At 43.2% G+C, this 23,662-nt stretch overlaps 1 protein-coding gene across 2 annotated transcripts in view; it reads left to right on the top strand.

Annotated features, from left to right (window-relative positions):
* Nucleotides 1–23,662, top strand: part of LOC126092302 (serine/threonine-protein kinase Sgk2-like) — a 119,415-nt gene that overhangs the window by 43,430 nt on the left and 52,323 nt on the right. For both annotated transcript variants that reach the window (XM_049907825.1, XM_049907826.1), the window contains 2 exons: nucleotides 3,377–3,529; nucleotides 3,800–4,073. In XM_049907825.1, coding sequence (XP_049763782.1) covers nucleotides 3,377–3,529; nucleotides 3,800–4,073 — 427 coding nt within the window. The remainder of the gene's footprint in view (nucleotides 1–3,376; nucleotides 3,530–3,799; nucleotides 4,074–23,662) is intronic.

Here is a 23,662-nt window from a genome sequence, read left to right as displayed (position 1 = left end):
AATCACAAAATTCTTCTAGATAAGCTTAAGTATTGTGGTATGAATGGGACAGTGCACAAATGGTTTAATTCATATTTAACTGGAAGAATGCAGAAGGTTGAAATTAACAGTACAGATAGTCTGCAGAAATCAGCAGTCCTCCAATTGAGGGGTATCAATAATGGTGTTCCCTAGGGTTCAATCTTGGGTCCTTTACTGTTCTTAATATATATTAATGACTTGCCACTCTGTATTCATGCAGATGCAAAGATAGTTCATTTTTCTGATGATACAAGTATAGTAATCACACCCAACAAACAAGAATCAGCTGAGGAAATTGTAACCAATGTCTTTCAGAAAATTATTAATTGTTTCTCTGTAAATGGACTCTCACTAAATTTTGAGAAAACATAATGTATACAATTCTGTACAGTAAATGGCATAACACCATTGATAAATGAATTGCATGAAACACGTTGATGATCTGGTGAAATGGTTAGGTTCAGCTACTTGTGCTATTAGGGTTGTTGCAGATTTTGGTGATACAAATATCAGTAAATTAGCCTATTATGCCTATTTTCATTCACTGCTGTCATATGGCATCATATTTTGGGGTAATTCATCATTAAGAGAAAGTGTATTCATCGCCCAAAAGCATGTATCAGAACAATAGCTGAAGCCCACCCAAGATCACCTTGCAGACATTTATTTAAGGAACTCGGGATATTCACAGTATCTTCGCAATACATATATTCACTTATGAAATTTGCTATTAATAATCCATCCCAATCCAAAAATAACAGTGAAGGGCATAGCTACAACACTAGAAGAAAGAATGATCTTCACTATTCTGGGTTAAATCTGACTTTGGTACAGAAAGGGGTGCTACAGAAGAATGCTGAAGATTAGACGGGTAGATCACATAACTAATGAGGAAGTACTGAATAGGATTGGGGAGAAGAGAAGTTTGTGGCACAACTTGACAAGAAGACGGGATCGGTTGGTAGGACATGTTCTGAGGCACCAAGGGATCACCAATTTAGTATTGGAGGGCAGCGTGGAGGGTAAAAATCGTAGAGGGAGACCAAGAGATGAATACACTAAGCAGATTCAGAAGGATGTAGGTTGCAGTAGGTACTGGGAGATGAAGAGGCTTGCACAGGATAGAGTAGCATGGAGAGCTGCATCAAACCAGTCTCAGGACTGAAGACCACAACAACAACAACATGGAAAATGGATTCCAGGTCTGCTTATATAAAGCAGGATTGTTTAGTCTACCAAGTTGAGAAGCGACTGTCTTTAAAATTTCAAATAAATTATCTTCATCATGTAAGAACTGCTTTTCCATGTCTCTAAAATAATGACACACTACATCAACAAAACATGGTCAGCCACAGATACTCAAAATATCACTTTAAATGGGTTTTCTTTTTAAGTGGTGGTTGATATCAGCTATGAGAATGTAAGATTTGTTTATCTTTAAAATTCCAGTGACCACTTTCATGTCAAATGCATCTCTAACATGAAACTGTTAATAAGTAAGCTTTGCAGATTCTGTAGCTGGAAATAAAGTTTGTGTAATCGTGTTGTTCTGTGATTATTTTCAAGTGACCACTAAGATCAAATTCACAGTGACGCAGTAAAACGAAACTATTTCGCCATACTGCTCAATGTTAGTCACTTTAAAAGATCTTAAATTTTTCCTTTTCCTAATTTTCCAAAACTTTGTGATGCTTCTTTACAAAGCAATAACACTTTCAATATAGGTTTCACTTATTCATATTTCAAAATTTTCTAGCTCACTGGAGCAGTGTCCATTGCCAGCAAAAGATTAAAATAGAAGACCTGTTCTTCCATCAATATATCAGTCATTGACTTTCAAATGTTCTTTCAAAGTAAGTCCAATATAAAAAACTTCTATATAGTTTGTTGGCACAATTACGAGGCTGTTCAATAGACATAGTTAACACACATTTAAATAACACTCTTTTTATTTACAAAATATTGACATGACATACAGTGGTCATCCAAGCTCAAGACCTTCTTTTGAACTGATTCATTTTCATAAATTTGTGGGAAATGGGGTACTGGAGGTGTGATAGCAGAATAGTGACACACCAGAGAGATAAGATTTCTGCACTGCTAATTACTGAGCACAATTTATGTGACTCGTGTGAGCATTACATCCGTACTGCCTCTCACTCCCTCCTCGGACAGCAATCTTCCTTTTCTCCAGTCAGAGATGTTACGCTGCCACAAATTCATTTCGGGCACTGACTTTACATTAATACACAGAGGGGAAGCTGACAATAATGACAATTTGTTACTTCAGTGGTGTCAAATGAGACCTCATTGGAGGGCAGGGAGGAGCTCTGTTGTGTTTTCTGATAAAAGATGGTTCTGTCTGGGTGCTGGTAATGGCTGTGTACTGGTTAGGAGGCGGACTGTTGGCATTCAAACTACCTCTCTTTGTGCTCGACACACTGGATGTACACCTGGAATTATCTCCTGGCGTGCAATTTCGTATGACAGAAAGTGCACTCTTGGGCTTACCCCACGCACCCTGACTGCAGATTTGTGTGTCAGTCTGGTGGTTCGACCTGTTGAGGTGCCATTCGTGAACAGTTTTCCAGGGAATTCACGAACAGTTTACCAGCGAGTGTTTCCCAACAAGATAACGCTCACTCACGTACGACTGTTATAACCCAAAATGCTCTACAAAGCATTGACATCTTGCCTTGGCCTGCTTGATCACCTGCTTAGTTTCCAATCAAACACACACGGCGTATCATTGAACGACAACTCCAGCATTGCCTGCAGCCAGTGTTAGCTGTTTCTGCATTGACAGACCAAGTGCAACAGGGATTTAACTCCACCCCACAAACTGACATATGGCACATGTACAACACAGTTCGTGCACGTTTTCATGCCTGCGTTCAACATTCTGGTTATTGATGTATCAGCTTTTCACATTTGCAGTGGCGTATCTCACACATTAACCCGTGGTCTGGCAATGTAATCACTTAAATATGTTAAGTAGACCAATGGAATCTCCAAATTTCAGTACTCTACATTAATTATGTTTTGATGTTGTGATTTTTGTTTCCACTGTATAACAAGACAGAGTACTGATACCAGTGTGACACCTGCAGTGGTTAGTCCTCCATTTTGAAAATGCTGTTTCATTGTGTACACTCCGTGAGCTTCGTAATGTAACACACTGCATCCTTTTAACTACATAGGTAAAAGAGGCTTTTATCCAAGTAGTCTGACCTTTTTAATGAAAACTGTAATATAACATATGGATTTACAGAATGTATTACTTTTGTGTGAAGATTTTTTAATTTTCCTTTCTCAGTCCCTGACTGGATGCATTACAGTTCTGTATTTCTTGCAGGCCTGAAGTACGGGAATTCTTCCAGCTTGATCGTAATCTGGGTAGCCTATCTGAAGATGGGGAAGGTGATGGAGATGGAGACAGCATAGAAGGTACTGATTCTACGTCAGAACCGGCACCACAAGTTAATTTAGGACCATCAGAACGCACGTCGTAAGTACTGCATGTACCTGCCCTGTATTTGTAAACTTCCCTTGTGGAACTGTTGACAACACATTTTAGTTCCATAGCTGAATTTTGTGATGAACTGTATATTGACTGCAGACAACTTCACTATGTATAAAATTGGTGGTCTAGTGCCACGAATAATAATAATAATAATAATAATAATAATAATAATAATAATAATAATAATAATTTAGTAATGTGCTGTTACTGTTTCTCAAAGTTAGAAAATGCACATTTTTGCATTTTAATTTTCAGTGCTCGTCCAGCAGATTTTGAATTCCTACATGTCATTGGGAAAGGAAGTTTTGGGCGAGTTTTGCTGGCCCGACATCGTACAGAGCAACGCTTCTATGCCGTGAAAGTTCTCAGTAAGCGACTTGTGGTGAAGAGGAACGAGGTCCGCCATATAATGTCGGAGCGAAGTGTGTTGCTGAAGACATTAAATCACCCATTCCTAGTTGGCCTTCATTACTGTTTTCAGACACCAGACAAGCTATTTTTTGTGCTTGATTATGTTAATGGAGGAGAGGTGAGAGTCTTACCATCCATAATGCTGTAGCCACTAATAGAAATTGTTAAAAGTATCATTTTAAATTTTACAGAGAAGTATACAAAGTCATTTACTGTTTTTGATTTGACACAGTTAATGTGATTAGTGAAACTAGATGTGACACATACTTGTTAGCAGGGACCTCACAAAATTCACATATTGCGATAAATACGAATTCTGCCTCAATGCAAAAATGCTTAATAACCTAGTAGCTGCTATTTCGTAGCGAATTGTATCCACATGAACTATCTGATCAGAGATGCTATTATGTAGTGAATTGTATCCATATGAACTGTCTTATCAGAGATAATTTGAAATAGCCTCCTATTCCATACATAAATATAAAAACTGAAACCAGTTTTTGATGTTGATATTACACGTCATCTGCCAAGCTGCCCTGCACGAGTGTGACTGAGCTCATTTTCCCACACCCCTCCTTCCCCTCTGGCACTCACAATTCTATATCTTCTACGATTCTCGACTGACTGCAAGTTGATAGTGTCTGCACTAAAGTCACAGGAAAATAAAAGCTGTACATGTTGTTTGGCTACACTGGAATTCTTCCCCTAATGTCTGAATAGATATTTTCAGTCCTACTTCTGTGATTAGTGTCTTGTTGATTTTATCTGTAGTGTTGTCAAGGGTGGGTCGCTTGGCTATGAATGCCCATGGAAAGTAAAAATTAATGTTCTGTGTATTTTGTAATTATCAGATTTGGTGGGAAAGAAAAAGGATGTTGAGAAACACATTAAATCAGAGAAGCACTCAGTTCACTGGCGAGAAAATACTGCTGCATCTCGGCAGATACAATAATATTTTGAAAGCTTAAATACAGTAAAAAGAAGGAAACAAACACAGATTACATCCGAGGAAGAAATTGAAGTGTTTGTGAAAGTAAATGTCAATTTCAAGAACTAAGGCTTTGTTTTTAGTCATGTAGTTCGATAACCTTTTAAATTTGTACATCTAGTTATTTACAAACAAACAAAAAATTTAGATCCAAATTTTACCAAAAATGGATGCAAATTGTGCAAAAAATAGGTGTTACACTTAAAAGTACCTACTAATTAGTCATTCAGCTCTAATCCTCTTTACTTTTTAAGTAAAGCAGCTTCAGTTAAGTCCTGAAAATTGCCTTCTGAATACTTTTTAATTGACATTAAGGAAATCTCTTACTTATACAGGGTGACCACAAAGTCTTGCCCTGATTGTAAAAATTTATAACAGAATAACCATGTGACATAATAAGTTACATTTGATGCCATTACATAGCTTAGTGTTACTAGTTGTTGTGACCAATAGATGGTGCTAGTGTTCCACAACACTGATGCGGTCTGTTAGGTCACATTAGTTGCTGGCAAAATGGTGTTAAAGCAGGAGAAAGCGCAATGTGTGCTTTGGTTTCAGGAAACGAAATCGCCCATCAGTGGTCAGTGTAAATTTTGTGCTTCTTATCAATGTAGCCCTCCTGAAAAATCAATAAAGTGATGGTATGCAAAGTTTAACGAAACAGGCAGCATTGAAGAGCATCCTCAAAGTGGCAGGCCTCCTGTGAGTGATGCAACTAATCGTTTCAACAGAGTCCATCTAAATCAACTCGTCAAGTATCAGGTAAACTTCAAATACTGCAAGGAAATGTGGTGAAGATTCTTCATGAAAGGCTTAGGTTGCATGCTTACAAAGTGCAAATCGTGCAGACCATTCAGCCGAGTGATTTGCTGACAAGTGCTGAATTTGCAACTGAGATTCTCAACAAGATTAATGGCACTAACGATTACTTAAGTCACATATGCTTTACCTATGAATCCACCACTCATGTCAGTTGAATGCTAAATACGAGTAGGCATAATGTCCACATATGGGGGTTCAGTCTCCACGTGCTACTTAACAGTTACAGAGAAAAAGTGAATGTTTGGTGTGGCCTCATGCATAATAAGGTTTTTGGACCAATTTTCTTCACGGAAAAATCCATTACCACTAACATTTACTGACGTTTTGCAACAGTTCATTGTCCCACAGTTAAAAGAATACCAACCATGGATACTTTTCCAGCAAGATGGAGCAAACCACCCCCCCCCCCCCCCCCCTCTCCCCTCGGGCTTTGATGGTGTGCGATTTCCTGGATGAAACATTTCCGGATCGGTGGATTGGAAGGAATGATCCAACACCCTGGCCACCCAGCTCTCCAGACATTACACCCCTGGACTTTTTTTTTTTTTTTTCTGGAGCTATATCAAGTACAGAGCCCTCGTCACACCAGTTGCTGACGTCGACAAACTGAAGGCTAGGATACAAGCTGCTGTGGGTACTGTGTCAGAACACATGTTATGAAACACCTGGCGGGAACTGGAATACCATCTCGACATTCTCCGAGCTACCAAGGGAGCACACATTGAGGTTTACTAACGTAAGTGGTCCAAGGAAAAAAAAAAAAAAACCACGCTAACCCATGTAATGGCATCAAATGTAAATTATGATGTCAAACTGTTGTTATGTAATAAATTGTTATAATCAGGGCAAGACTTTGTGCTCACCCTGTATATCTGAACCTATGGCAATAGCATTCGGTGCTACGAAAGATTTAATTGTAACTATAATTTTTTGATTCTTGGTACATTGTTCATAACAAAGTAATATTTTCTTGACTGGTCAATAGTTTTGCTTTATAATGGTCATTATCAGTTACTAAAGATAATGTTCAGAGAGCAAAAGGTTGTCTACAACTCCTGCAAAAACCATACTGCAATTATGAGTCAAAGAATGTGTAAAGGAGGCAGTAATGGAGAAGGAAGTGAGACATGCTTGTGAGCTATCCCCAGTGTTGTACAGTCTGTATGAAGAAGAAGCAGTGAAGGAAACAAAGGAGGTGATTGGAAAGGGACTTCACATTCAGGGAGAAGAAATAAAATCTTTGTGGTTTGTAAACGACATAATTCTGTCAGCAAGGGACAATGAAGATCAGTTCAACAGGGTAGGTAGTGTCTCGAAAATAGGTAATAAGATGAATTCCACCAAAAGTAAAAAAGAAACTTTAATATAGTGTGTGGTCAGATTAATTAGGTGATGCTGAGAGCATTAGATTAGGGAATGAGACACTGAAAGTAGTAGATAAGTTTTGTTGTTTGGCGAGAAAAAGAAACTGAATATGGCTGAAGTATGGGGAGTCTGAAATGCAGGTAGGCAAGAAAGAGAAAACCATTTCTGAAAAAAAGAAATTTAACTTCAGATATAAATTTAAATGTTGGGAAGTATTTTCTTAAAGTATTTGTCTGTAGTGTAGCCTTACACAGAAGAGAAACATGGACGATAAACAGTTGGAACAAGAAGAGACTATAAACTTTCAAAATGTTGTGGTGCAGAAGAACAATGAAGATTATGTACTTAGATAGCTAATAGGGCTATACTAAATCAAACAGGCAAAAAAGAGCTTCATGGCACAGTTTGACTGAAAGACTGGTCAGACACGTTTTGAGGTGTCAATGAAGAGTTAATATGACAATGGAGGGAACTTCAAAGGTGTAAAACTTCCAGAGGGACGCCAAAGTTTGAATAGACAGTAAGGAGGTTTAAATAGATACTATAGTAGTTAAGCAGAGACAAAGAGACTTGAACAATGATAGACTAGTCTGGGGAGCTGCAGCAGACTAGTTAACAGTGTAGACAGCAACAACATAATGATTATTATTAGAATGTTGTTGTAAGATGCGGACGCTTCAACTGGACTTTGGTCTTACTACAAACGGCTCCTCTCCAATAGGTTTGTTGTTAATAGTAATTTTATTTTGAAAGCCTGCTCACTGTTCATATCATTACAGGGGCAACTATTTAGAAGGCAAGTAACCTGTGCGACCACATTTATGATTCAGTATGTGCACAGTAAGAATGTAGATTTTCAAGCTTTCCCGTGGATATGTTGTAAATAGTATTCAAATTTGCCACCAAATGATGATGTGCAAATTCCTCAGAGCAACAGTCAGACATCTTCAGATGGTTCTGTGCTGGTGGCTAGCTACGTTTTTCTGACAGTATCTGCACATTGACGCTTCGTATATAGAGCGTGCGGGCGAAGAATGCGCAATGATTTGCAGATAGATGGCACCATACTCAAATGCCCTCTGCCAAAAATCACAGAGCGGTCTTCCTGCGTGTGCTCTGTATGCTATGTATACTAACAGTGTGGCCAGATGACGCTCACTGAAACAGAAAAAAAATATTAGACCAATGCTATGTTGGGTCTGTTATAAAAAAAAAAAAAACTTAATTTTCTCTTCGTAATTTGATAGCAGCCATTGCAGGGTTCCAGGCTGTGCTCAGTTGAAATCCTGCATCTGTGTTGGAGATTATCAGCTGTGTGGATTTGTATTGCTTCCCTAATGCAGCAATCCCAGAAAGATGATCCCGTGGATAAAACTTCCATCTTTTCATAAATCATGTGACGTCCTGTACTCAGACAGTGCTCTGCAGTTCTCTGACTGGCGTAGGCCTGTATGTCACTGATGTTCATGGCGGCGTTCTTGTACTGTGCAACATGTCTGGCCTATATATGCAGTCCCACATTGACAAGGGATGTTGTACACACAACATTTTCTCAGGCCGAGATCATCCTTAACCGAATCCAATAGGTTCCTCAGTTTTGCAGATGGTCGAAAAACACACTTAATGTCATATCTTCCGAGTACTCTTCAGATTCTCGATGACATGGCACCAAAATATGGCGAAAATGCCAAAGTGGTGGGTGTCTTAGTATCTTCGTTCTGCTCCACAGACTGAACTCGCTTGGGCCTGAATGCATTATTCATCTGTGTCTCAGAATAAGCATTTTGTCGGAACACTGTCTTAAAATGTTGTATATCACTCGACAGGCTTTCAGGACCAGATACCACTTGCATTCTATGAACTAACATACGTAATACACTACCACATTGTGCAGGATGGTGGCAGATTGTGACCTGCAAATATGGATCTGTATGGGTTGGCTTGTGGTAGACACGGTGTCCCCGAGGTTCGATCTGCTCTCCTTTGTACCAAAACATCAAGAAAAGGTAAATTACCACTTTTCCTCACTTCCGTTGTGAAGTTTATATTTGAATGGAGCGAATTTAAATGCTGAAGAAACATAGGTATAGTGAAAAGTCCATGTGGCCACACCACAAATGTATCACCCACATACCGCAGAAAACAAGTGGGTTTCAGAGTGAAAACAAGAGGGTTTCAGGGTGGCTGACTGTAGTGCTTTTTCTTCAAAGTCCTCCACAAAATAATTGACCACCACAGAAGATGGAGGGCTTCACATGGCTACACCGTCCACTTGTTCAAAATATTGGTCATGAAATAAGAAGTATGTTGAAGTAAGCACATGTTTAAAAAATGCCATTATGTCCTCCTCAAACTTGTTGCTAAAGAGCTGTAAAGAGTCCTGCAAAAGCACCTTTGTAAATAAAGACACGAAATCAAAACTTATTAAGAGATTGGATGATTGCAGTCTAAGAGTTTTCAGGTGACCTATGAGATCTTCAGAGTTTTGAATATGATGGTCGCTGTTGTCTATGAGATGCACCAATAGTGAAGTCAGATATTTAGCAACAAATTAAGTAGGTGCTCCTATGTTACTTACAATGGGACGTAGAGGCACCCCATTCTTATGGACCTTGGGTGATCCATAGAGTCTAGAAGGAACTGCATCCTGTTGACGCAAACCCATGGTGACTAGCGCTGGAATCGAACTCTTCCTGGAGTTCCAAAGTCTTTCTCTGGATCCTACCCGTTCGGATCACTTTTTAATTTACGGTATGCAGCATCATTGAGCAGTTTGTATATCTTGCTACTATATTCCCTGCATGAGAGAAGCACAATAGCATTTCCTTTGTTAGCAGGGAATATGATGGTATCTTGGTTTCCTCTCAGTTCTCGTAGAGCCTTTCTTTCAGCTGAAGTGGTATTAAAGTTGGACTTCTCACGTGGGGCTCGAGTCAAGATGCAGCATGTGTCATGCCTAATCTCTTCAGCAGCATCCTTAGGAAGTTTCAAAACAGTCTGGTCTATTTCACCAATCACATCTCCGATGGGAATTGTCCCTGGTGTAGGTGCAAAATTCAGATCCTTCTCTGGCACTGAAACTGCAGTGTTGTCCACTTTGGCACTGGTCGATTGGACTGAACGGCAAGCTAAGGTTCATCAGATGAAAAAATACGATCAACACAAAGCCCGAACACAAGAAGACATGCCAAGAAGATGTCCGTGTTTAATCTCATGGAGAAGACTGTGGACAACTGTTAGTAAACAAAGCATACAGTGCATGCACAGGAAAACTGCTCCGCGATTTTCGACACAGGGCATTGGAGTATGGTGCCATCTACCAGCAAATAATTGTGCATGCGTGATTTCTATGCTTGCACATTCTTCATGTGCATGTTCTATATACAGAGCATCGACGTGTGGATACTGTCAGTTGCATCTAACCACCAGCATGGTTCAACCACTTGAAGGTGCAGGACAGTTGCTCTGAGGAAATATTTTGGAATTTGCATGTCATCTGGCAACAAACCCCTGAGACTACTTACAGTATGAATGTAATTCGAAGAAATGGGTCATATTGGAATTAAAGCTGTCAAAAATAAAGAATTTTATAAAAACCCTAACGTTTTATTAAATTTTAGGAGAAATTATACAGCAGTAAAATTGAAGTTGATCTTACTAATTTGCATGTGTAAAAATAAATAAATAAATGAGTCTCCAAGTTGGCCCTGTTTCAGGAATACCACCACGAAAAAGAATTAAGTGTACTGTTTTATTGCTCCTTTCATCTGTCAAACAGAAAGGAATGAGTTCGTAAGATCATTAATATTGAAATAAGTTTCCTCTAATTTACTTCTGTGGTCACAAACTTTTTATTAACAGGTTACCGGTTTCGGTCTATAATGACCATCATCAGATCTGAAGCAAAAAATTGGGAAAAAACATAAACACACTCACAGATTGTCTACAGCTTAGAAACAATAAATAGACCATAATGAAAAGTACTACTGACAAATATATGCATTTGTGCACTTTAAGTATGAAGAGGCATACCTGTTTCATAAAAACAAAGTCCTAATGTATTGTAGCCATAGTGGCATCATCAAATGTTAAATACAAAATCAGCACCAGCATAGTCAAATACATGTAACACAAGTCATGTTGTCAGTAGCACTATTGTTCAAAACAAGCTGCTGTACAGTAGCCACAAGATGTTTGTGGTGTAAGTTCACCAGATGTCGCTAATGTCGGCATACACTAATTTTCAATAATTAATTAACAGCATAAAATATAGGGGGATACAATAGTTGAAGTCTGTAATGAGCTTATGTCGTAGAAAAGGCATTACAGTAATAAAAAGTGATGAAATAGGACACAACAAAAGTCAGATTGTTAAAAAGAGGAAAAGTTAAGAGACAGTAGTTGACATATGCTCAAGTGCCAATATTCTAGATAATGACATAGGTAATAAACACCTCTGATAGTGCACAGGATAATATTAAAACCATAAAACAAATCACTAAAGAAGCCACAATGAAAGAAAACATAGTGCTGCACATAATCAGCGCCCTCTGTTTTACATTGTCGGTAGTACTTTTCATTATGGTCTATTTGTTGTTTTTAAGTGTATTTGTTTTTTTCCTCAACTTTTGCTGCAGATCTGATGATGGTCATTATAGACCAAAACCGGTAATCTGTTAATAAAAAGTTTATAACCATCGACGTAAATTAAAGAAAACTTATTGTATATGCGGGTCACTGTTTTATTCGCGACAATGTCGCAGCTTGTGAAAGTTAATATTAAAAGATGTACAAGGACTATCCAAAAAGTAAGACATTTGAAATAAAAAAATTAACAATATCAAAAAACAAATTTTTTATATACATTTTAAAGGTACGCTATTAAGCTATTTATTCTACATAACTGACATTGAAATTGAGGCACTTCTCATACCGTGGCACAAGTTGTTTAATACCGTATTTGTAGAAATCTGCAGCCTGCGATTGCAACCACTGGTTTGTAGTGGCATGCAATTCAGCATCAGTATCAAAACATTATACAGTGAGCCATGTCTTCGTTGATGGGAAGAAGTGATGGTCACTCACTGCAAAATCTGAGCTGTATGGTGGATGATCAAACACTTCCCATCCAAAACTCTGTAGATGCTCTGGGATGTGATTGGCTGTGTGTGGATGTGTGTTGTTGTGAAAAACAAAATGCTTGCTCCAAGTTTTCCCTAATGCTTCTTTTGTATCATTTGCCTTAACTTTGTGAGTCTTTGACAAAACCCCTAAGAGTTAATCATTCTGCTGCATCCAGGGAAATCCTCAAGAACCACTCCCTTAGAGTCCCAAATCACAGTGACCATGAACTTTCTTACTGACAGCATTCGCGAACACTTCCTTCATTTCCCCCCTGCGGGTTCGGGGGTTAGAATAGGCCCGCGGTATTCCTGCCTGTCGTAAGAGGCGACTAAAAGGAGTCTCACATGTTTTGGCCTTATGTGATGGTCCCCTCTCGGGTTTGACCTCCATCTTTCTAAATTATTCCGAAGAGCGAGCCAATTGGGGAAGGGCGCCTTACATGGTGCACTGTATCCGTCGTGCAATTAGACCTTTAGCCGGCTTTCACGTCGTTGCAATGGTGTCCTGCTCGTTTTCGATCTTTAGAGCGGGGATACGTCCCTGGGTGCGATTACCACGCTGCCCTCTGCAGTGTTTCTTTTAACTGCGACGACGACCTTGGACAGTTTTGCACCTAAGATCCAGCACGGTAGCCAGTCCGTTGTGGTGGGGCCGCCATGTACCCTCTTGGTTGTAGCCCCCTGACAACACAGGGATCGCTCTACTGATGCCTGCGCCGTTAACTCCCCACGTATGCCAAGGAGTAGATGCCTATCCTCCTGGGGTATCAGGACTCCCGGCAACGGCCATCCTGCCAGGTGGCCTTTGCTGTGGCTGGGTGGCGCCCGTGGGGAGGGCCCTTGGTCGGAGTAGGTGGCATCAGGGCGGATGACCCGCAATGAAGCGTGGTACATCATCTCTCGCTGGCGGCCAGCCGCCAGCAGCCTCTAAGCGTTCTCGGGCTCAATTTAATGCTCAGAAGTGCGATCCGAAAACGTTCCCCTCCCTGGCCACGCCGTGGGAAGAGCGTAAGTCTCAGGATGGAGGTAACAGTTATTCGCCCCGATTCTTAGTTTGCACGAGAGCTGATGGGGAGTCTTTTCTCTCCACAAAGCCTCAGTTCTTCGTCGAGCATTTAGAGGACAAGTTTGAGGAGGTGGAGGGCTTGTCTAAAATGCGCTCTGGCTCAGTACTGATACAAACGGCATCCTCCGCCCAGTCACGCAGGTTACTTGCTTGTGACAAGTTGGGGGATGTTAACGTTACTATTACTCCACATAAGAGTTTAAATATGGTCCAGGGTGTTATTTTCCATAGGGACCTCCTTTTGCAGTCTGATGACGAGCTGCGCGCCAACTTAGAACGTAGAGGTGTTCATTTCGTCCGGCACGTTCATCGGGGTCCGAGGGACAATCAGGTTGCTACCGGTGCCTTCATCTTGGCCTTCGAGGGTGATACGTTACCGGAAAAGGTCAAGGTGATGGTCTACCGATGTGACGTCAAGCCCTATATCCCTCCCCCGATGCGGTGCTTCAAGTGCTGGAAGTTCGGCCATATGTCTTCCCGCTGCACTTCCAGCCTCACATGTCGAGATTGCGGACGCCCATCTCATCCCGATACTGCGGGGAGCACCATTCACCTTGCTCGCCAGACTGCAGAATATTCCAGAAAGAGCGCAAAATCATGGAATATAAGACCCTGGACCGACTGACTTATACTGAGGCCAAACGGAAATACGACCGATTACATCCAGTGCGAATGACAACTTCCTACGCCGCTGCTACAACACCTGTGCTAGCCCCATCAGTTTCGCGCCTTCCGGCCGGATCGACGAGTGGTACAACTCCTCCTGCCCCCTTGCCAGTGGGGGGCTCTACCCACCGGGTTGCTCCTGTGCCACCTACCTCAGGAGCAACACCATCCCCCCCCATCGGGGACGTCGGTCCCCGCTTCTAACCCGGAGAAGTGTCCAACTTCTTCGGCTTCTCACGCTCGCAAGGGGTCCCTTGGGTCCCTCCCTTCCCAGGTTTCCACCGGCGGGAAGGCTGACGATCGACAGTGGCGTAAGTGCCCACAATCTGCAGGTCGAAGGGCTTCCCGATCCTCCTCAGTCCTGGAGACTGAATCGGTGAAGCCCTCCCAGCCAGTTAAACCCAAGGAGCAGCGTGAGAAATCAAAGAAGAGCAGCTCTAAGCCCAAGGAACGCGCGGTGGTAGCCACCCCATCACTACCTTCTAGCTTAGCGTCTGAGGACGAGGTGGAGATTCTGGCGTCCGCTGAGGACCTCGATCTCGTCGGTCCCCCAGACGCCGTGAATAGCAATAGCACTAGCACGGGTGCTCAATCGGAGGCAGCAGGTGACCCAGCGTAATCTGCCGTCCCAGTCCCGGCACGCCTTTCTCAGCCATGGACAAAACCATCCTCCAGTGGAACTGCAGCGGTTTCTTCCACCATCTAGCTGAGCTCCGCCAACTTATCAGCCTTCACCCTTTCCTCTGCATTGCTCTGCAGGAAACTTGGTTTCCAGCAATGCGCACCCCCGCCCTCCGTGGCTATCGGGGTTATTATAAGAACCGAGCAGCTTATGAAAGGGTGTCTGGTGGCGTCTGCATCTATGTCCTTAACTCTCTTCACAGCGAGTCTGTCCCTCTACAAACAGCTTTAGAGGCTGTCGCTGTTAGGGTGTGGACGCCGCAGGCTCTTACCGTCTGCAGTCTTTACCTTCCACCGGAGGGTGATGTTGCGCAGCATGTCCTGGCTGCGCTGATAGCCCAATTGCCGCCACCTTTCTTATTACTGGGCGACTTTAACGCCCATAACCCTCTGTGGGGTGGGTCAGTGGCAACAGGTCGAGGCGCCACCGTTGAGCATTTATTGTCGCAGCTCGATCTCTCGATTTTGAATGATGGTGCCTCCACACACTTCAGTGTGGCGCATGGCACCTACTCCGCCATTGACCTTTCAATCTGTAGCCCTAGCCTCTTACCATCTGTCCACTGGAGTGTGCATGACGACCTGTGTGGTAGTGACCACTTTCCGATTTTTCTGTCACTACCACAGCGTCACTCTTCTGGGCGCCCTAGCAGATGGGCTATGAATAAGGCTGACTGGGACTTGTTCTCCTCCACTGCCGCTATTGAGCCTCTCTCAACTGATGCCATTGATGCGGTGGTTACATCGGTCACCGCCGGCATCGTCACTGCCGCCGAGTCTGCCATTCCCCGTTCTTCTGGGTCCCCTCGGTGGAGGGCTGTGCCTTGGTGGTCGCCTGAGATCGCTGAAGCGATTAAAGATCGCCGGCGGGCGCTCCAGCGTCACAAGCGCACAAGCGACATCCCTCCATGGACCACCTTATCGCCTTCAAACGGCTGCGTGCGCGGGCCCGCCTCCTTATCCGCCAAGGCAAGAAGGAGTGCTGGGAGCGGTATGTGTCCACCATTGGACTCCATGTCACTCCATCGCAGGTCTGGGCCAAGATTCGACGGGTCTTCGGCTATCGGACCCCTGCCAGCGTCCCTGCGCTCTCACTGAACGGAGCAGTTTGTACTGACTCCGACGTCAAGAGTGGATGGAACGTCGGAGCCTTTCTTTTCGCACCAACGCTTCTGAACCCTACAACGCTCCATTCAGTGAGTGGGAATTTCAGAGTGCCCTTGCCGATTGCCCTGATACCGCTCCCGGGCCAGATCGCATCCACTGTCAGATGCTGAAACACCTTTCAGTGGACTGCAAGCGACGCCTCCTCGACTTTTACAACCGTCTCTGGGTCGAGGGTGAGTTTCCGTCGCAATGGCGGGAAAGTATTCTCATCCCCATTTTGAAACCTGGAAAGAACCCTCTGGAGGTGGACAGCTACCGTCCCATTAGTCTCACCAACGTTCTTTGCAAGTTGCTTGAACGGATGGTGAGCCGGCGCTTAAATTGGGTGCTGGAGTCTCGGGGCCTTCTGGCTCCGTCTCAGGGTGGGTTCCGTAAAGGCCGCTCCGCCACCGACAATCTGGTGAGCCTTGAGTCGGCCATCCGTACAGCCTTTGCCCGCCGTCAGCACCTGGTCGCTGTCTTTTTCGACATGCGGAAGGCGTACGATACGACATGGCGTCATCACATCCTTTCTACGCATCATGGATGGGGTCTTCGGGGCCCTCTGCCGATCTTTATCAGAAATTTTCTGTCGTATCGTACCTTCCGCATGCAAGTCGCGGCCTCGTATAGTTCCTCCCTCGTCCAGGAGAACGGGGTACCCCAGGGCTCTGTCCTCAGTGTCTGCCTGTTTTTAATTGCAATAAACGGTCTCGCTGCGGCAGTAGGAAATTCTGTCTCCGCTTCCCTGTATGCTGACGACTTCTGTCTTTACTATAGTTCTATTAGCATTGCAGCAGCTGAACGTCAGCTACAGGGCGCAATCTGCAAGGCGCAGTCTTGGGCTGTAGCGCGTGGTTTTCAGTTTTCGGCTGCCAAGACCCGCGTTATGCATTTCTGCCGGCGCCGAACAGTCCATCCTGAGCCGCGGCTTTATCGTGCCGACGAACTTCTTGCTGTGGTGGAGACCCACAGGTTTTTGGGTGTCCTTTTTGATGCCCGGTTGACTTGGCTGCCTCATATCCGGCAGCTTAAACAAGCGTGTTGGCGGCATCTCAACGCCCTGCGTTGTTTGAGCCACACCCGCTGGGACGCCGACCGATCTACCCTGTTGCGGCTCTACCAGGCGTTAATCCAGTCTCGCCTGGATTATGGGTGCCTAGCTTATGGCTCAGCATCCCCATCTGCGTTGCGGGTGCTGGACCCAATTCTCCACAGCGGGATACGCCTTGCCACTGGTGCTTTCCGCACCAGCCCTGTGGACAGCGTCCTAGTGGAGGCAGGTGTACCTCCACTGCGGTTCCGACGCCAACGTTTGCTGGCCGCTTATGCTGCCCATGTTTTTAGCTTGCCCGGGCATCCAAATTATCGTGTCCTGTTCCCGCAGTCAGTCGTCCATCTGCCAGACCGTCGGCCCCGGTCGGGTTGTCAGATTGCCGTACGCATCAAGGAGCTTCTCTGCGGGCTTGGGTTTTTCCCAGTTCCACCTCCTTTCCGGGCGCCTCTGCGTACACCCCCGTGGTGTGTTCCTCGCCCTTGCCTTCGGCTCGACTTGGCACAGGGCTCGAAGGACTCGGTCCCTCCAGAGGCCTTCCGCCGCCGCTTTTATTCCATCCTGGCCACGTATCAGGGCTCTGGAATTGTTTACACCGACGGTTCGATGGTTGCTGGTCGTGTCGGGTATGCGCTAACTCTAGGGGACCATTCCGAACAACGGTCCTTGGCGGCTGGCTGCAGCGTTTACACTGCTGAGCTAGTCACCATCTTTCGTGCCCTAGAGTATATCCGCTCCTGCTCAGGTGAGTCCTTCGTTATCTGTAGCGATTCCCTGAGCGGTTTACGAGCTCTCAACCAGTGTTTTCCTCGTTCTCGTCTGGTGATGGCTATCCATGAGTCCCTGCATACTCTTGCGCATTGCGGCCGCTCTGTGGTCTTTGTGTGGACCCCCGGTCATGTCGGTATCCCGGGCAATGAACATGTTGACCGCCTGGCGAAAGAGGCCACGAGTAAACAGTCTCTGGACGTTGGCCTCCCAGAGACTGATTTGCGGGCAGTCCTCCGCCGAAAAGTTTTTGCTCTTTGGGACGCTGAATGGCGCAATCGGATCATGCCCAATAAACTCCGTGCCATCAAGGAGACGGCGACTGTGTGGCGGTCATCCCTGCGAGCCAACCGCAGGGACTCTGTCGTCCTTTGTCGGCTCCGCATTGGCCACTCCCACCTGACACACAGTTATTTACTGCGCCGGGAGGACCCTCCTGCATGTCGCTGCGGGGCGGCTTTGACAGTGGCCCACATTTTGTTGGCCTGCCCCCTTTTAGCTGTGGTCAGGCAGACATTTGCGCTGCCTGATACGCTCCCTGCCCTCTTATGTGATGACCCTGGTATGGCTGACTTAGTTTTCCGTTTTATTCAGGCAGGGGGTTTTTATTATTTACTCTGAGTGTTTGTTCTGTTCTTTTGTGTTGATTCTGGCCATTGGCCTACGATTTTACGCTGAGTTTTTAATGTGTTCTCGGTGGTTGGCTTTTCCTTTTTATCTCTATGGTCGGCCAACCACTGTCACACTCTGTGTGATTTTAATTTGTTTCGTCTGATCTCTATAGGAGTATTTCTTGTCCTGTGTCGTCTGACGTCTTTCCTGTTGTTCGTTTTTTATTCTCTTTGGGTGGTTTTACTTTTTTTGGAAAAAGGGACCGATGACCGTCGCAGTCTGGTCCCTTTAATCCCCCCCCAAACAAAACCAAACTTCCTTCATTTCTTGGAAGAATTTGTCTCTCTTCATTCTGTCAACTGCCTTTTTGTTTCACAACGACGTGCTTATCCAAGTCCCATCCCCAGTTAAAATATAGTTGATAACTTTACCATTTTTCTCATAATCTTCAAGTGAAGGTCAGTGCTGCAGCTGGTCAGGTTTTTGTGCTCTTCATTTAGGATTGTGGGAACCCGCCTAGCACAATATTTGCAGTAAACAAGCTTTTCAACCACACATCATTTTTCACTAATTTTGTCATTGATTTTCATCGTCAGTCAGTTGGTCACAAGGCTAGGCCTGCCACTGTGATCATCCTCATGGACATTGGTGTGGCAATTTTTAAAATCTGTGTACCATTGCCTCATTTGGCTTTCACTCATTATTTCTTTTCCTTACACATCACAAAGGCTGTGATAAATTTCAGTATTTTTGCCATTGTCTGCCAACCAAAAGCTAATCACAGAATGCACCTCACAAGTGACAGGATTTTCTAGTGTTGCACACTTTTTAACGTGTCTTAGAAAGCAAAGTGATAGAGAGACAGGTGACACACTACCACCACTGGATGCGTATTGAGCACCGAGATAGTGGCTGTAGCCCTGCACACCACTACAGTGAGCCAAAACTTCGGTTACTTTCTGGGTAGCCCTCATAATAAAAAAAACAAGCAACATAAAATATTTGCAGACTTGAGAAATGTGAAATTCCACAGGGCAGTTGACAAATAAGAGGTAATGAAAATATTGTACATAGTGTAGATACTGATGTGCCAAAACTTTATGACCACCTTCTTGATAGCTTGTTTGTCCTTCTTTGGAATGAAATACATCACTGATTCTGCATATCAGGGATCTGACAGCTTGTTGGTTGGTTTTTTTCTGGAGGTATCTGGCATTAGATGGCTACACATAAGTCATGTGATTCGTGCAGATAACAGGCTGCTGATTTGTGTACATGGTGGTGATGCCTAATAGCAACCCAAATGGGTTCCATGGGATTTACATCAGGAAAGTTTGGTCACTGATTCATCAACACGAGTTCACTATAATACTCCTCAAACCATGGTAGCACAGTTCTGGCTCCGAGACTCAGTTATACTTCTTAAAGTTGACATCACTGTTGGGAAAGACATCAAGCATGAAGCAAGTGGTAGTTTCACTGCCGTCCTACCTCTTTCCATAGATGCTCAAGAAAGTGGCACGTGAACATTCGAATGGCTTCACAGTTTTCGAGATACTCGTTCAGACTTAGCGTAATAATACTCTGCGCTTTGTCAGAGTTGCTTGTCTGAATGTATTTCCCCACTTGCAGCCCATATCTTATGTCTCCTCCGTTTATATACTTTCGTTACTGTGTCACGTGCCCACAACACCACCTGGCAGCACCCAATGTCACGGAGGGCAGTAGTTGTAACGTTCTGGCTTATTAGTGTATAAGGTAGAGAAGAGAATGCAAGGACCAAGTTCTTGTTGTTGTTGTCTTCAGTCTTGAGACTGATTTGATGCAGCTCTCCATGCTACTCTATCTTGTGCAAGCTTCTTCATCTCCCAGTACCTACTGCAACCTACATCCTTCTGAATTTGCTTAGTGTATTCATCTCTTGGTCTCCCTCTACGATTTTTACCCTCCACACTGCCCTCCGATACTAAATTGGTGATCCCTTGATGCCTCAACACATGTCCTACCAACCGATCCCTTCTTCTAGTCAAGTTGTGCCACAAACTTCTCTTCTCCCCAATCCTATTCAATACTTCCTCATTAGTTATGTGATCTACCCATCTAATCTTCAGCATTCTTCTGTGGCACCACATTTCAAAAGCTTCTATTCTCTTCTTGTCCAAACTATTTATCGTCCATGTTTCACTTCCATACATGGCTACACTCCCTACAAATACTTTCAGAAATGACTTCCCGACACTTAAATCTCCCGACACTTAAATCTATACTAGATGTTAACAAATTTCTCTTCTTCAGAAACGCTTTCCTTGCCATTGCCAGTCTACATTTTATATCCTCTCTACTTCGACAATCATCAGTTATTTTGCTCCCCAAATAGCAAAATTCCTTTACTACTTTAAGTGTCTCATTTCCTAATCTATTTCCCTCAGCATCGCCCGACTTAATTCGACTACATTCCATTATCCTCGTTTTGCTTTTGATGATTTTCATCTTATATCCTCCCTTCAAGATACCATCCATTCCGTTCAACTGCTCTTCCAAGTCCTTTGCTGTCTCTGACAGAATTACAATGTCATCGGCGAACCTCGACGTTTTTATTTCTGCTCCATGGATTTAATACCTACTCCGAATTTTTCTGTTGTTTCTTTCACTGCTTGCTCAATATACAGATTGAATAACATCGGGGAGAGGCTACAACCCTGTCTCACTCCCTTCCCAACCACTGCTTCCCTTTCATGCCCCTCGACTCTTATAACTGCCATCTGGTTACTGTACAAATTGTAAATAGCCTTTTGCTCCCTGTATTTTACCCCTGCCACCTTCAGAATTTGAAAGAGAGTATTCCAGTCAACATTGTCAAAAGCTTTCTCCAAGTCTACAAATGCTAGAAACATAGGTTTGCCTTTTCTTAATCTAGCTTCTAAGATAAGTCGTAGGTTTCAGTATTGCCTCACGTGTTCCAACATTTCTACGGAATCCAAACTGATCTTCCCCGAGGTCGGCTTCTACTAGTTTTTCAATTCGTCTGTAAAGAATCCGCATTAGTATTTTGCAGCCGTGACTTATTAAACTGATAGTTCGGCAATTTTCACATTTGTCAACACCTGCTTTCTTTGGGATTGGAATTACTACATTCTTCTTGAAGTATGAGGGTATTTTGCCTGTTTCATACATCTTGCTCACCAGATGGTAGAGTTTCGTCAGGATTGGCTCTCCCAGGGCTCTCAGTAGTTCTAATGGAATCTTGTCTACTCCCGGGGCCTTGTTTCAACTCAGGTCTTTCAGTGCTCTGTCAAACTCTTCACGCAGTATTATATCTCCCATTTCATCTTCATCTACATCCTCTTCCATTTCCATAATACTCTAGTCAAGTACATCGTCCTTGTATAGACCCTCTATATACTCCTTCCACCTTTCTGCTTTCCCTTCTTTGCTTAGAACTGGGTTTCCATCTGAGCTCTTGATGTTCATACATGTGGTTCTCTTATCTCCAAAGGTCTCTTTAATTTTTCTGTAGGCAGTATCTATCTTACCCCTAGTGAGATAAGTCTCTACATCCTTACATTTGTCCTCTAGCCATCCCTGCTTAGCCATTTTGCACTTCCTGTCGATCTCATTTTTGAGACGTTTGTATTCCTTTTTGCCTGCTTCATTTACGCATTTTTTTTTATTTTCTCCTTTCATCAATTACATTCAATATTTCTTCTGTTACCCAAGGATTTCTACTAGCCCTCGTCTTTTTACCTACTTGATCCTCTGCTGCCTTCACTATTTCATTGCTCAAAGCTACCCATTCTTCTTCTACTGTATTTCTTTCCCCCATTCCTGTCAATTGCTCCCTTATGCTCTCCCTGAAACTCTGTACAACCTCTGGTTCTTTTAGTTTATCCTGGTCCCATCTCCTTAAATTCCCACCTTTTTGCAGTTTCTTCAATTTTAATCTATAGGTCATAACCAATGGATTGTGGTCAGAATCCACATCTGCCTCTGGAAATATCTTACAATTTAAAACCTGGTTCCTAAATCTCTGTCTTACCATTATATAATCTATCTGAAACCTGTCCGTATCTCCAGGCTTCTTCCATGTATACAACCTTCTTTCATGATTCTTGAGCCAAGTGTTAGCTATGATTAAGTTGTGCTCTGTGCAAAATTCTACCAGACGGCTTCCTCTTTCATTTCTTACCCCCCCAATCCATATTCACCTACTACGTTTCCTTCTCTCCCTTTTCCTACTGCCGAATTCCAGTCACCCATGACTATTAAATTTTCGTCTCCCTTCACAATCTGAATAATTTCTTTTATTTCATCATGCATTTCTTCAATTTCTTCATCTGCAGAGCTAGTTGGCATATAAACTTGCACTACTGTAGTAGGTGTGGGCTTCGTGTCTATCTTGGCCACAATAATGCATTCACTATGCTGTTTGTAGTAACTTACCCGCATTCCTATTTTCCTATTCATTATTAAACCTACTCCTGCATTACCTCTATTTGATTTTGTGTTTATAACCCTGTAGTCACCTGACCAGAAGTCTTGTTCCTCCTGCCACCGAACTTCACTAATTCCCACTATATCTAACTTTAACCTATCCATTTCCCTTTTTAAATTTTTTAACCTACCTGCCCGATTAAGGAATCTGACATTCCACGCTCCGATCCGTAGAATGCCAGTTTTCTTTCTCCTGATAACGACACCCTCTTGAGTAGTCCCCGTCCGGAGATCCGAATGGGGGACTATTTTACCTCCGGAATATTTTACCCAAGAGGACGCCATCATCATTTAACCATACAGTAAGGAACAAATAATGGAGGGAAAGAACAAAACCACTTTGCTATTGATGTTTCGGTGTTTGTTTTCATCTAATACTCTCTTGCTGTATTTTCCATGAAATGCAAGTTTAAATGACTTTCTTGCTTCATCCTTTGGATAATCAAATTACTTTTAACTATAACATTATTTCTGGTGGATCAGAGAAGGTAATGTTTGTCAGCATTTGTGTATAGTGGTTTGCTACCAACAGCTAACATTTTTATCTATCGCCATTTGGTTGTGGTTTCATTTCAGATATTTCCTTTGAAGGTACTTCTTAGCAACTTATATTAATAATAGTGCTTTACTAATCACAGAAATACTATACAGTGATGTTTGTTGTTTCTAATAACATTTGTTTACTGTAACCTCATTGAAAATTAAAATATAGAAAAGGGTAATGATTTAATGGTCTGGAGTGCACGCAGACATTGGCCAATGATGCAATTGCTGCTGCCCCTCCAGTAGACATCATGCAGAATACATGCTTGAAAAATCTCGGTTATTTGTGTTTTTCAGTTATTCGTGCATCTTGTCCCCTACATTATCCTGAATAACAGAGTGTATACTGTACTATAAATGTAAGAAAATGTCTATAAAAAGA

This window comes from Schistocerca cancellata, chromosome 7, assembly GCF_023864275.1.
Source record: "Schistocerca cancellata isolate TAMUIC-IGC-003103 chromosome 7, iqSchCanc2.1, whole genome shotgun sequence".
Taxonomy (NCBI): domain Eukaryota; kingdom Metazoa; phylum Arthropoda; class Insecta; order Orthoptera; family Acrididae; genus Schistocerca; species Schistocerca cancellata.
This window is presented reverse-complemented; position numbering and strand designations above follow the sequence as displayed.